This window comes from Mytilus californianus, unplaced genomic scaffold, assembly GCF_021869535.1.
Source record: "Mytilus californianus isolate M0D057914Y unplaced genomic scaffold, xbMytCali1.0.p SCAF_3, whole genome shotgun sequence".
Classification (NCBI taxonomy): domain Eukaryota; kingdom Metazoa; phylum Mollusca; class Bivalvia; order Mytilida; family Mytilidae; genus Mytilus; species Mytilus californianus.
In genome coordinates, this window is record NW_026262679.1 from 44,461,545 (window position 1) to 44,477,354 (window position 15,810).

General features: G+C 32.4%; 1 protein-coding gene across 4 annotated transcripts in view; it reads right to left on the minus strand.

Moving 5' to 3' along the window:
- Positions 1-5,158, minus strand: part of LOC127734652 (uncharacterized) — a 59,349-nt gene extending 54,191 nt beyond the window's left edge. For all 4 annotated transcript variants that reach the window (XR_007997688.1, XR_007997686.1, XR_007997687.1 and 1 more), the window contains exons 1-6: positions 5,136-5,158; positions 4,610-4,681; positions 3,522-3,659; positions 2,875-2,997; positions 1,872-1,943; positions 1,289-1,425 (exon numbers count right to left, since the gene is read on the minus strand). Coding sequence is in view for 1 of the 4 variants with exons in the window: in XM_052244642.1 (XP_052100602.1) it covers positions 1,289-1,425; positions 1,872-1,943; positions 2,875-2,997; positions 3,522-3,659; positions 4,610-4,681; positions 5,136-5,157 (564 nt within the window). In the remaining 3 variants the exon portion in view is untranslated. The remainder of the gene's footprint in view (positions 1-1,288; positions 1,426-1,871; positions 1,944-2,874; positions 2,998-3,521; positions 3,660-4,609; positions 4,682-5,135) is intronic.
- Between the last annotated feature and the right edge of the window lie 10,652 nt (positions 5,159-15,810).

Genomic DNA, 15,810 nt, shown 5'->3' on the forward strand with positions numbered 1-15,810 from the left:
GAATTTGAAAGCTAATGCCCCTTTTATATCTAATTAAGATGTCAATTGTTTGTCTGATCGCTGGAAAATACATAAATAAGTAATGGTTTAACTGCGAATTTAAGGCCTCTTTAGATGACGACGGAATCGGGAGTATTATTTTTACCTTAAACAATTTAATTCATTAGAGAGAGTAAAATCTTTCAGAATTTATGGCAGTGCCTGTCAGTCTCACCATAACCTTCTTTGTCTGATGACTAAGCTTTTAGTTTTCACTATTGTATGTTTTATCTAAATATATATAAACTATAAAAAAATCCCTCTTTTTCCCTCGAAAATCACACGAAATAAAATTTCTGACAGAATTTTGATACTGCGAGGCACTCCATACCTTTTTAGAAAGGTTAAACTAGTAAAATGTTATTTTCATCTAATTAATCATTTAGGGGTCGATGAAGCAAACAGTTTGGAAGGCAACATACATAAATAGTTAGTGATCATAAGTGAAAGATCATTTCATGTTCTGTAGGATACTTGTTTGTGTACGGATCATTTCAGAAGATGCTGATCCATTTTATTCGTTTTCAATTTTGTACTCAGCATTATAATGGGGACAAAATATATTTGCTAATCCTGCCTTGGGCAGTATAATTTTTCTTTCAGTTCGGCATATTCATTTCCAAAATCCTCTTGACACCCTTCCGCAACTCCCTCCCCTTCCCCCTCAAGAAAGTAACATAAACTTCCTGTATAAGAAAACTTAATGAGCTTGAACAGAATAGGTTATTTAATATCCGTTCAGGTCAACTTTGATTCAGGAATTTGTTTCCAATTAGTTTATGTACAATTTCATGTTCTGAATTTACTGTCAAAATGTCTCCTTTCAATTATGCTAACACTAAATCATTCTCTTCGGATCACATCGTTGTCCAACAACAGCAGTTCAGATCCAGTGATAATAAGCAAATGTTTGATACAGAATTTGCGCTCGTGACATTGGTTTTTTGTTTAAATTATCCTACCAGTTGTGTGAAGACGAAAAGTTTGGATTTTTTGTTGTACTATAGTAGTCTTAAGATTTTAATAAATACATGACGTACTGTTTATAAGAGTTTTGTCATTTCAATTGGCAGACAAATTACACGCGGTGCTTTAAATTCAAGTTTTATGTCACAATGAAACGTATCATTCAAGACGTTACAGCACTGCATACGATGATAAAAAAAAACAATTAAAAATGGAAGGTTTGATATAACCAGTACTTTCCTGATTGAATGAGTAGTTTACCTGTTTTGAAACTAATACTTGCCAGTAAAGACGATACTGATAGCGCACCAATACTGTCTCTGTCATCTTCACCAGGGGCATCTACACGAGTTGCCATTCCATCCGTGATCACAATAATATACGGTAGGAAATTATGGTTTTCTATGGTAGTAGGGCCACCTTTAGAAAAATGCTCATTGTAAATTAATTAATTTAAGAATTATATAATTAATATATAGATATATATACAGTATGGTCTGAAAATTAATCTATCTTTGCTTTCATACATGTTTTAATCACTTGTAATAAATGAAATCACAATAAAAGCCTAAACTAACTGTTTGTTTTAATCAGTGGCGAAGGAGTAGACTGAAAACTGTTTTTTAGGGAGGTTGGACCTCTGAAAAGTGACAAGCAAAAAACATATTTCATATTGTTTGATAAACTAGAAGTCAATCAGTGTGCTTTCATATTCAGTTTTTATTGTCAATAAATTTGTTTGCCAAAAAAGAGGGCTAACTACATAGTTTTGCCCCTTTTCACAACCGTCTCATTCGCAAGAACTTTTGATACTTAGAGAAGGGAATTTTTATGGAATATGCCTATATATTGTAAAATAAACTTACAGTGAGTAATTCCAGATAAAGCCATCAACAGACCAGCTGCTAGTGGGGACGGACCACCAGGATGCAACTTGGCTGAAATACATTAAATTAAAGATAAAGATATTATTTTTTTTTACAAGCAAAAACGCGTGGAATGGATATATAAGTACAAGTCATGAAAATTATACGATGCAGTCTGAATGATATTTCTATTAAGATTTGATTTACAATAACCAGGAAACACAATAGGCTTCATTTTTCTAAAGGTTATTGATGTGTAAACTGTGGCGATTAATTCACAAACTGAATAAAAGTCCTTCGGGACTTTTATGAAAAGTTTGTGAGAAAGTGACCAAGTTTACACATCAATAACCTCTGGAAACAAATGTGTTTAATACTTATAATTCATAGGCCAAACGATTGCGATGTTTGATTAGCATGTTTTTTGTTCTTTGGCTTCTATTTACCATCAAATGCACAACTGACAAGTCGTTACTAAGGATTTAGCCGTCATATTGAATTTCTGAAACCCATAAATGTGCGATTAATGCAATACAATCTAAAATGAAACAACACATACCTCAAAAACGTCCTTGTAATGGTTTTATAAGTTGAGAGTTTTCATTCGTGTTGACGTCATGTTTAGCCACGTTAACACGGTAAGATCATTCGTGATATTTCGCCTGCATTTTTTCTTTTTGCTATGCAATTAAATAATTTGTTTTTCAATCCCAACTTGCTTAGTACTCCTGAATCACATACATGTGTATCGCGCCAGAATGTAACGAAAGTAGCTTCGGCAACATGGTTTATCGAAATGTAAACCAAAGGAAATATTCTAACGGACCAATCCGATTTAAAGTATTTGTAGATATGCAAATCATATAAGAATTATATCATGACATTTCAAATATTTTACTTTGTTTCCAATAATAAGTACTTATACATATTTAGAACCTTAAAATTTGATTTGTGTTGCTTTCTCATATTATGAAATATAAAGGTATATGATGTATACTATTACCTATTTCTTTTTTTATATCATCATAATCTGCCAGAGGATGCATGATCAATTCAGTGTCTTCCCCAAAATGAGCTAGTCCGACATTATCTCGTATACCGTATCTTAAACTGATCTGATGTAGACCTGTCCAAATCGCAATGTCAGCAATTAACAATGTGGAAATATCTAAAGGCACCGTTATCAATGAAAACCATGCGAAGTTAAATATCATCTAATTCAAATCATCTTTTATTTAATTGGCTTAAACTTACAAAGTTCAAATAAGTATAGGCTTGTCTGTTTGTATGGACTTTTTATGTTATATAGTTTTCCCTTTTACACTTTTGGTACTAAGCGTAACTTTTTCAATTTACACGTCTCGAACCAATGGCAATTAGTATCATATATTTTTTATACTATTATGATCCCGTTCTACTCTTAAAAATAGTAAAGTAGTGTGTGTGTTTAGTTTTGATTTATCTTTTTGGCAATTCAAAGGTAAGTTTTGTTTTTAATTCTAATGATAAAGAATAGCTCGTTATTAGCTGATCTTCATAGTTACTTATGTCTGTATAAAAACAAATAAGACTTGAAACATGCTTTTCATTCATTGTTATATATATATAACATTTAATTGTCCAAGTAATTTGTTTGTATTTTTTTTTTACCGTCGATAAAGTTTGTTGCAGTTTTTATCATTGTATCGAATTTTTCTCCTTGCATACTCTCTGATGTGTCCAACAGTAACATATATTTATGTCCACGGGAACTCCTTTTTCCATGACTTAAAACCAGTTTCATGGCAACTGTTAAGTAAAAAGTACATCTTGTAAATGCTTTGAGACAAATACCATAAATGTATTTGCAAGGTAAATAAAGATTGTATAAGGGACATAAAATATTATCAACAAAAAAGGGTTTTGTAGACATTAATCATTATCATTTAATACTTGAAATGTAAACTCATTTTACTCAACCCAAAACTCAAAACAATTTTCACATATTATTTAAAATTTTATTGAGTTTCATGCAATAACTTTAACATTTATATCACATTAAAAATTTGAAAGACTGGATAACTGTACAGGACACAACTTTTATATAATGAGAATAACGACTGAAACATAACATCCATGTTAAATTTAATGTTATGAAAATCAATATAAAACAGTTACTAGTATATTCAACAGGAAACTATAAAGAGCATTTGTGGCTCACTTACATAGCTTTGAATCTTTAAAAAATTAAATCTTTCCAACATTATAGTTTAGAAAATAATTTCTGACTAAATATCGTTTTGTTAATCTAGTTTTGTTGATCGCTTTTGTTGTTTAATGGTTTCTCTCCACCATGGTGCCAATACAACAAAGCATGCTTTGAATTACTACCACTGACAATCTGATAAATGAAGGAGATATGGTATGAGTCATTATATGGTCCCATAATTTTTTTCGACCATTTCCAAATTTTATATTTTTATTATTGATAGATAAATATGACGAGTCTTATTAAGACAAAACGAGCGTCTGGCGTACCAAATGTTAAGCCTAGTATCTTTAATGTGTACTTGATGTTGTATAGAGATCAATATATTCATACATCCTTAATTTTTAAAACTATTGTCAGAAGCGTTTTGATACAAATCCATTAAAGAACATTGAAAATTCTGTAGATTAGGCTTTGACTTGATATCTTCAAACCGTAAAATCAGCAAAATAAAAGCCTACATAAACCTTATTCTGTTCTTATAGTGTACCTTCCATTTGCGACTGTGTTGCAATTTCCAACCATTCTTCGTATGAATGAACTTTCTGTCCACTGTCAAAATCTAAAAGATAAAGATATTTGGTAAACTTTCATTCAAAACACACTGTCATAGTAAATACTTTGAACGTAAACTGTTTATTCTATTCATTTGTTCATTATTGTTCACCTGTCTCTGACTCGTCTACATAAAGAATTACCTTATAATGGTCATCTATTAGTTGTTCTTCGTTCATCGTAGAAAACCTCTAACATAATGAAAAGACGTCAAATATGCTGCGATTCATGTTTCGGTCATATATCTTAATTATTTATCATTTCTGGTTTTCAAATATTTGGTTTTGAGCGTTCCTGATGAGGTTAAATCCAGACAATCGCTCCATATAGCACTGGGTCAATACCTCAGCTGATGGACTGGTGTCCACGAGGGTATTAGCAGCCCAGTAGTCATTGCTTCTGATCTAAAATCATTTATTTTCATTTGGTCATAAAACGTCTGATTTGTTTTTAATAATTACCTCTTTCGGCCATCTTAGCCATTGTCATCTGTCTGCCAGATGATCCAATGTTTGTCTCCTTATTTTGTCTTCTGAAAAATAAAACACACAGCCTTAAGCAATGACATGATGTATTCATAAATTCTCTTAAGATAATGGAAGTCTTACAAAACTACTGTCCGAACTCCCTCAGGCAAAGTTGAATTTATACGATTTTGACTATACTTTTTATGTTACTTTTGTTCGTGTAGCTACTTAAATTTTTATACATCCTATGTATTTCATTTTATCTTTTAAACGATCCTGAAGAAGTTCAATCCAGAACAGAGCTTCAGACGCACCACGTTTGCAAAGTGTTATTGTTATTTTCTTGCCCCTTATTGTTTTGGGTCATTTCATATTGAACAAAAGAGAAATAATAGAACGTGTATATCATGTATATAGAAATACAAGGTATGCTCTTATTTCAGCAAAGTCGTGAAAGACTGTTTTGAAATGCATTGTGATTCAATGACAACATTATTATAGATTTTTTTAAAGGATTAATGTCACTTTTAAAATTATTGAGTATGTATATTACTGCTGTCCACTTCTTTATTTCTGAAATATAAATTCTATGTTTATTTCAAACAATGATATTATGGGCGATAAAGAACTTGAAATAAATCATGAAGACATAAGCCATTGTGGATCGTATGTGATTTACTAAATGTCTGTTTTCAAAATGTTTTTAATTTGCTTTCAAATTGACGTTAACACGTGTTGTACTCAGGAAACTCATATCATACGGGTTTTTTTTTTTGCTCAACTTCTCCTTTCATTATTATACACACGTATAAATAAGATCTCCTGTATGTTTTATATAACATATATCTTTAAATAATGCCATACCTATCTTTCAAAGTATCGATGGGTATGTTGGGCTCAGGCTCTTCATGACTCTGGTTTTCAGTTGTTGCAATCAGTGAATGTAACAGTTCTCCCTGAAAGCATCGTTTCTTTCTTTTATAACACATTCTATTGTCGAGGTCGACATTGGTTCTGCAATGTTTGAAACCATTTTTAGATTGTGTTATCTTTGGTTTGTGTTCCATTTTTTGTTTAGAAATAGTTTGAACTACTCTCCTGACATTATCTTCTTTCTGACTTTGGCGATTTGTTACTGTTACCTGTGTATTCGAATTTTCCAAGGGTTTAGTTCCCGAACTATTGGGATATCCACTGTTTAATCGGTGAGTATTATCATCTTTGACTGGCACTACGTCGTCTTTCTTGAATTTTGAACAACTTTCCTGCCCTTCTTCATATATTTCTTCAATACTTCGTTCGCATGATGTGACAGTTTCCTCTTTTGCTTGATTTTTCCCCGTCTGATCTGAATATGTTTTCGATTTCAATGTTCGTTGATGTAATTCTGTTGGTTTTATAGAACTTTTTCTTTTCTTAGAAGCAATAGAAAATACATCTATTTTCTCGGATATCTTTTCAACTGTTCCCAGTATAGCTTGCAGCTGAGAAGAATGTTTGCATGAAGTATTTTCAACTTTGACTAAACGTTCTTCGATTCCTTAAGTAAAATATAGTCATTGTTATGTTAAACGGCTAATTATATAAAAAATGTTTGAGAAAACACCAATAGTCACTACTTTGAATGTAACATAGCAATGACTCAGGTAAAATCCATTTCATACAACGATAAAAGAGTTGATTCAAGAAGAGTCATAATTGGACCTAAAATTCCATGAAATTCATACGTAATTATCAAAGTATGTTATAACAAAATTTTTAATTGTATCTAAAAATTTATTGAACATCAATCAAATAAAACTAAAATCTACCTGCAAGTCGTTTTATCTCATTACTCAGTTCTCCTTGTCTGTAAAAAAAAAAAAAAATATGAAGTCGTGTTACTTAACAATGACACATACGTGTCATGCGCACATAAATAGATATCACTTTCATTATGTCCAATGTTAGCTGCCGTTGCTTGTTAACTGTCAGTCACATATGTGATAATTTCATTGTATCCGAACTGTTTTAAATTTGGTTGCAACTCTCTCTCTCTCTCTTGCAAAGTTCGCCTGTTAAGGCCTGTTAAGGACTATGGTTTTGATGCTGCTAAAAGTTTTATGCTCTTGAGAATCACCATATATGCGCCCAAAAATCAGAAATGCACGTCTGACGTACAAAATTATAAGCCTGATATGTTTTTAATTTTTACGAAGTTACAAATTATATAGACTTACATGTGTCCAACATTTGTTCTGTCTTTAACACGGTCCTGTGTCTGTTGAAGATCTTGCAAACCATTCTGTATAGTCTCCAACTTAAAAAATCCTCAACCAGTAATATTGATAGAAATATGTCAATAGTGCACACAACAACAAAGCATATAAAACACTTACATCAATACATGTACGTGACATAATATACTTCGTGACGATCTGATGAGTCAAGCCTATTCCAACTGATTTTACAGTAGTTTTTTTCTAATGTTGTGCTGTTTGTTTACCATTATCCGAGGTAAGGGGGTTGAGCGCCCGCATACATGCTAGCCCCGTCACATTATGCATGTGCCAAATCAGGAGCATGTTATTCAGTTGTTGTCGTTGGTTGATCTCTGTCATATTAGGTTTTTCTTCATTGTTTTATCATAGATCAGGCTGTTAACATTTAAATTGTTTTAATTTATGTCTCCTCGGGGTTTTTAGATATAGCTTACCATATGGTATGGGTTTGTCCATTGTAAAAGGCCGTCCGATGACCTGTAAGTGTTTACATCCACGTCGATTGGTCTCTTGTTGATGGTTGTCTCATTGGCAATCATACCAAATCGCCTTATTTTTATATTACATATATTTCAAATATTAACAGAAATGTCTACCATTTGTTTAAATGAAAGAATTTTGAATCAAAGAAATTTTCTTCAAAAGGGGTCAGCAGATACAATTAAAATAGCAAGGTCAAGCGACCACTAGCGTCAAAGTTCACCCTGCTTCTTTTGTTATTTTTCCTCTGTCATTACAACCGTTTTTTATCGTCATCTTCCTAGTCAGACATATACTACCAGATATGAATTATGAATCATATGACAGATTATGGATATCATTTAAATGGGCATTCCACCGATAAGGAATGGTACACCACAGGACAACAATCCTGTAGTAATCCATCTATTGATAAAGTAGTTCGAAAAATTGAGAAAAATATCTTTAAATATGGAACAAAGCATGTTTAAAAGCTAAAGAGTTTACCGCAATTTAATTAATTAACATGATTGCCCTGTGGATTCAATCATTTGCATAGAAGACAAATATTGTTTTTAAAGGGATGTTTTTGTCTCAATAAAACGGAACACCAAGGAATTCTCGAGCTCTCTATGACAAAGTTACACTGAATAATCAATGTGTAGAAATGTATTAACGAAAAAATTCAAACAAAACAAAAACAAAAACAAAAAACACAACCGAAATGCCTAATTTAATTCTTATGTTCAAGCTTAGAAACTGTAAGTAAAATTGAGAATGGAAATGAGTAATGTGTCAAAGAGACAAGAATCCGACCATAGAGCAGACAACAGCTGAAGGCCACCAATGGGTCTTCAATGCAGCGAGAAACTCCCGCACCCGGAGGCGTCCTTCAGCTGGCCCCTAAACAAATAAGTATACTAGTTCAGTGATTAATGGACGTCATACTAAACTCCAAATTATACACAGGAAACTAAAATTAAAAATGATACAAGACTAACAAAGGCCAGAGGCTCCTGACTTGGGACGGGCGCAAAAATGCGGCGTGGTTAAACATGTTTTTTTGAGATCTCAACCCTCCCCCTATACCTCTAGCCAATGTAGAAAAAACAAACGCACAACAGTACGCACAGTAAAACTCAGTATAAGAGAAGTCCGAGTCCGATGTCAGAAAAGGAAACCAAAGAAAATAAACAAAATGACAATAATACATAAATAACAACAGACTACTAGCAGTTACTGACATGCCAGCTCCAGACCTCAATTTAACTGATTGAAAGATTATGTCTTCATATATCAATATTTTCAAAAGGATTCAATCATTTTGATTGACAAACAGCGATCTAGTAGTGCTATAATGTGATGTTTTATATCCCAATAACACACCAATACTACAAATAACAATAGGTATTATCCATGACAACTTTAGAACATTGCGTGGGAATGTTTTAAGAAAGCAATCAAAACGCTTGATTTGTCTCTTTTGATTTAATGATAAACATGTAATTAAATGACAATGATAACTTAAGGATTCAATCATTTAGATCGGAACAAAATCTCTTTTGAGATCTATAAAACTAGTTTAATCTAACCACATTTGGATGTGCCTGTTCCAAGTCAGGAACCTCTTCTGTTGATGTCGTAAAATTTATATAGACTAGAAAAGATTTATACATTGACACATTGTAAGGACCCCTATCTCATGTGGAAAATTGTATGTTGCCCATTTGGTGTTTTTTTGTATGTTATTTATGTCTTATGTATATTTAAACTTCTTTTGTTCATAACAATCAAGTACTGTTTTCAAGTATGATTTTGTCCCAATACAACATAACACCCATATCTACACGTTTTCTCCTTTACAATGCTTCAACAATGCGTAGAAAGTTTTAAAACAAGCTAAATTGAAAAATGAAATTTAACTTGTGACTCTTGATTTAGTATTAAATTGTGCATTATTTTTTAGAATATCACCACATAAGCGTTTTGCGTGCGCACACTCTTAAAATGCGCTGCAATTCTATTTTCATTTCGGAACGTTGTGGTCTGTTGTTGTTTGAACTGTTATCTATGTTGGTCATATCTTGGTTCATTTTATAACGTTGTGGTGCGTTGTGTTTTTTAACTTTTTTTTATACATATATTTATATTTTCAAAAGTTAGTCGCAGTACCAATTAAGGCGACAGTAGCTGGTTCAAATCTTCGTTAATTGATTAAAAAGAGACAAATCAAGGTTATTTACATTATATGAAGCAGGAAATGTTCATTAATGCCGTAGACTGATAGACGAAAACAGGCACAGTACGCACTGGGACATAGTCTGAAAAATGCTGGGCATTTTTTGTTGGTCTGACATGCTGAGCATTCGGTCCCTTATCAGACGACATGTTGCGATTAGGGGAATAGGTTACAAAACAGGTGTAATAAAATTGTCAGACATCAATTGAGGGTAATAAAGTACAACAGGGATTGAAACAAAGAATTACAAGTAAAATCTAAATGAGTTTTAAATAATTGAAATATATAAGTCATAATATCCCTTATAGAACTGAAATGTTTGCCGAAAATTTGCAGCAGACTTGCTGCAAGTTTGCGGCAAACAAAAAGTTTGCAGGAACACAGAAAATAGTGTTTGCAGATGTTTGCCGCTAGCTGCAAACTTCCCGCAAATATTGCAGCTTTTTGCTGCAAGCTTGCGGCAAGTCTGCAGAAACATCAATGTTTGCAAGAAAGTTAAGATAATAAAGAATGTTTGCCGCAAGATTGCAGAAAACTTTGACCATTCTACATGTTTGCGGCCACAAAGTTGCAGAAAACTTTGACCATTCTAAATGTTTGCCAGAACATTGCAAGAATGACACAATATTGACTGGGCATACCTAGTTGGCACTTCCTGAAAAGCTAAAAATTTGAAATTGTGGGCTAGGTCATGTTGATTGTGTTTGATAAATGTTACATATAAGAGATCAAGGAGGCATTTTGGTTCAATAATATAGAATATGTAGTTTTGTAAGTACAAATTATTCATAGAACTGATTTAATAAAAATAATTAATGTCACCATCATAACAACTATGTGTTTGAAATACTCTAGCTGTTATAAGTTTGAATTTTGTAACTGATTAAATGTATACTGTTTGATAAAGTAAAGTTCAATTCTGTAATGGAATTATAACCTTAAAAAAGATGAAATTATATAATGCATGTATGTATTTCCTTTAATCTCATAAGTGTGCAAGTATTCTTTCAATGACAGTGTTTGTTTACAGGCAGGAAGTTCTTTTTTCAAATTTTGATGTGTAATTTGAAAGAGATAAATTGGATGTGTCTACACACATGACATTGGTATATGTGTATTTCCTGCAAGTTTGCCGCAAGTTTGCAGCAAACAATTGCCGCAAGTTTGCAGCAAACAGTTGCGGCAAGTTTGTGGCAAATCTAACTTGCATAATTATGTTTGCAGCAAGCTTGCCGCAACCTTCATTTGCATGGTAAAATGGTTGCGGCAAATTTGCGGCAAATGTTTGCCATAAGGCTTATTTTTCGGTAAGGGATTATTGGTAAGCTTTGTACCTTTAAGCATTATCTTTTTTTTTATTACTTAAGACTATATATAGATATAGGAAGATGTGGTATGAGTGCCAATGAGACAACTCTCCATCCAAGTTACAATTTATAAAAGTAAACCATTATAGGTCAAGGTACGGCCTTCAACACGGAGCATTGGCTCACACCGAACAGCAAGCTATAAAGGGCTCCAAAAATTTACTAGTGTAAAACCATTCAAACGGAAAAACCAACGGTCTAATCTATATAAAAACGAGAAACGAGAAACACGTATGAACTACATAAACAGACGACAACTACTGTAATCAGATTCCTGTCTTAGGACAAGTGCAAACATTTGCAGCGGGATTAAACGTTTTAATGGTACCAAACCTTCTCCCTTTTCTGAAACAGTAGTATAACATCACAACATAGAAAAACACACTATAAAATATCAATTGGAAGGCTTAACTCAATCAAGAAACGTAAATTAACACACAATGAACGAATAAATTTGACCTGTGACACCTGAATGCAAAAAAACAGGTTTAAACAAAGTTAAAGTATGATATCACTGTGAAATTTCAAACAATTTATAGAAAATCATCACTTTTGAAGAAACCTGCGTCATATTATACACAGGTAAGTGAAAATAATTTTGTTGTTTAGTATACTTCTTCTTCTGTGTGTATAAAATCTTCCGTTTAGGAATACCAAGAAATTTCTTTAATATCAATAAAACTAATCTAACATTTGGTACATATGGGGTGAATATCAACAATAAAAATATACAATTAGTGCTAGATAAAACTTCCTGTACAGGTCCAAGAACAGCATATAAGGAAAAATGAAATGATTTTGATGTTCATAGTACGAAGAAGTGAAAATTTGTGGTTATTAAATACCAAATAATCAAAGCTGGTATATAGACAAGATCCATGTTAACATTAAATAACAAAAAAGCATTACAAATAGTATCAACAGGTCAAATTAAAAAGAAAGTACGATTTGAGAGTACTCACAGTTACTGACAGCTAGTTAAAAGCCAAAACAATTAATAATAAAAAAATCATGCATCAGAGACAAAAATCAACTAAAATACATCCCAGGGATTTAGTATTTTAACGTCATGAACAGTCAAAGAAGACATGACTTGTGCAATGCCAAAAATAAATGTATCGACAGGTAGTAGGATAGTTAGGAGTGACTTCTTTATAGATAAAAATGAACGTGTGGGTGTCTCTATACATCCCGTTTGAAAAGAAAATACAAATTTAGTTATGTTTTAATTTGCTAATGACAAAATCGATATTAGTGCCAATGTAAACTATATTCAGAGATCTAATTACAACATTGGTATAGTCTGTTAATTATTATACTTTATTTTATATATAATAAAGCAGTGACTCATGTATCACATATGTATAGTGAGATTTTTAAAAAAAGATTTTAATTTCACTGAATAAAAATCCAATATGTTCTATGATTTTGTTTTAGATGTGTTTGTTATATTTTATTTAACATAATATTTGCAATGTAGTTCAAAAGTGAGTGGATGTAAAAATTATACTGCATTTACATGATTTATACGGTTAATAAAATAGAAAGGGACATTTGCCATACAATCCATAGACATGTTTTCAATTTATATGAAGAATTCATTATTTTAATTAAACTATAGTGTACTTTTTCATAGAAAGATATTATTTCAAGGATTTCCTCTTTCATGTTCAACATGTTCAAACAAAAGTAAACCAATTAACCATGACTTTTGTCCCATCCAAAACTTTTTCTTTTTACCTTTAACCTAGCACTTTTATTTGAAATATATTACAAAATGAATAAAATTTAATTGATAATAATTTTGTCAACCTTAAGCAGGAAAATTACACACCTGGATGACCACCTGTTAATTGGACCAGCAGGTATCAATATTTCACTTCCCTAGCAGTCCATGGTTTATGACCCCCAATAAATGCGTGACATACGATGTCAGATATCGGGAATGCTGATGATATATTATACTATGTCCCAACTTGTGTACAAAACGTTGGGAAAATAATAAAACGTGTTTGCATGATTTTTCTACCTTTTACTGTCTAGTTTTAAAATTATCTACTTTTTCACTATTTTTGGTCTTTTGGACAATGTTGTTTGTGGTGTATTTAGACCACTCTACCAAGAAATTTGTTTTGCATGCACACGTATAAAAATTGCGGTTTTTATCCAACGCAATCATAGGTTTGAACGTTGTTTTCAATTTATACTTGTTTATATTTTTTCGTTTGGGCTTGTATTATATTTGCCTTCGGGTTTATATGATCCGTTCATCCTATTTTGACTCTTCAAAATTCAAGAGTCAATCCCAAATTGAAGTAAATTATATGGCCTTCCAAATACCGTTTCGATTCCTAACATCACTGAAGAGACATTAATTGTCGAAATCCGGATATGGTGTACAAATTTTTGCACCTCATGTTTGCGATATACCATCTTTTCCGCAAGTTTATTGTTTTCTGTTTGATATTTAATTAATAAATTAAGATCCATTTTTACATCTGGTGATCCGTTTATTTTGCAATCGCCATGGCAGTCAGCAGGGTTCAAGAACATCCGTTGTTCGACCTGCTAGTCAAATGCGTTTTGTTAAAATATACTTTTTCACTATTTTTGGTCTTTTGGACAATGTTGTTTGTGGTATATTTAGACCACTCTACCAAGAAATTTGTTTTGCATGCACACGTATAAAAATTGCGGTTTTTATCCAACGCAATCATAGGTTTGAACGTTGTTTTCAATTTAGACTTGTTTATATTTTTTCGTTTGGGCTTGTATTATATTTGCCTTCGGGTTTATATGATCCGTTCATCCTATTTTGACTCTTCAAAATTCAAGAGTCAATCCCAAATTGAAGTAAATTATATGGCCTTCCAAATACCGTTTCGATTCCTAACATCACTGAAGAGACATTAATTGTCGAGATCCGGATATGGTGTACAAATTTTTGCACCTCATGTTTGCGATATACCATCTTTTCCGCAAGTTAATTGTTTTCTGTTTGCTATTTAATTAATAAATTAAGATCCATTTTTACATCTGGTGATCCGTTTATTTGGCAATGGCCATGGCACTCAGCAGGGTTTAAGAACATCCGTTGTTCGACCTGCTAGTCAAATGCGTTTTGTTAAAATATACTTTTTCACTATTTTTGGTCTTTTGGACAATGTTGTTTGTGGTGTATTTAGACCACTCTACCAAGAAATTTGTTTTGCATGCACACGTATAAAAATTGCGGTTTTTATCCAACGCAATCATAGGTTTTAACGTTGTTTTCAATTTAGACTTGTTTATATTTTTTCGTTTGGGCTTGTATTATATTTGCCTTCGGGTTTATATGATCCGTTCATCCTATTTTGACTCTTCAAAATTCAAGAGTCAATCCCAAATTGAAGTAAATTATATGGCCTTCCAAATACCGTTTCGATTCCTAACATCACTGAAGAGACATTAATTGTCGAAATCCGGATATGGTGTACAAATTTTTGCACCTCATGTTTGCGATATACCATCTTTTCCGCAAGTTTATTGTTTTCTGTTTGATATTTAATTAATAAATTAAGATCCATTTTTACATCTGGTGATCCGTTTATTTGGCAATCGCCATGGCAGTCAGCAGGGTTTAAGAACATCCGTTGTTCGACCTGCTAGTCAAATGCGTTTTGTTAAAATATACTTTTTCACTATTTTTGGTCTTTTGGACAATGTTGTTTGTGCTGTATTTAGACCACTCTACCAAGAAATTTGTTTTGCATGCACACGTATAAAAATTGCGGTTTTTATCCAATGCAATCATAGGTTTGAACGTTGTTTTCAATTTAGACTTGTTTATATTTTTTCGTTTGGGCTTGTATTATATTTGCCTTCGGGTTTATATGATCCGTTCATCCTATTTTGACTCTTCAAAATTCAAGAGTCAATCCCAAATTGAAGTAAATTATATGGCCTTCCAAATACCGTTTCGATTCCTAACATCACTGAAGAGACATTAATTGTCGAAATCCGGATATGGTGTACAAATTTTTGCACCTCATGTTTGCGATATACCATCTTTTCCGCAAGTTTACTGTTTTCTGTTTGATATTTTTAAATTAATAAATTAAGATCCATTTTTACATCTGGTGATCCGTTTATTTGGCAATCGCCATGGCAGTCAGCAGGGTTTAAGAACATCCGTTGTTCGACCTGCTGGTCAAATGCGTTTTGTTAAAATATACTTTTTCACTATTTTTGGTCTTTTGGACAATGTTGTTTGTGCTGTATTTAGACCACTCTACCAAGAAATTTGTTTTGCATGCACACGTATAACAATTGTGGTTTTTATCCAACGCAATCATAGGTTTGAA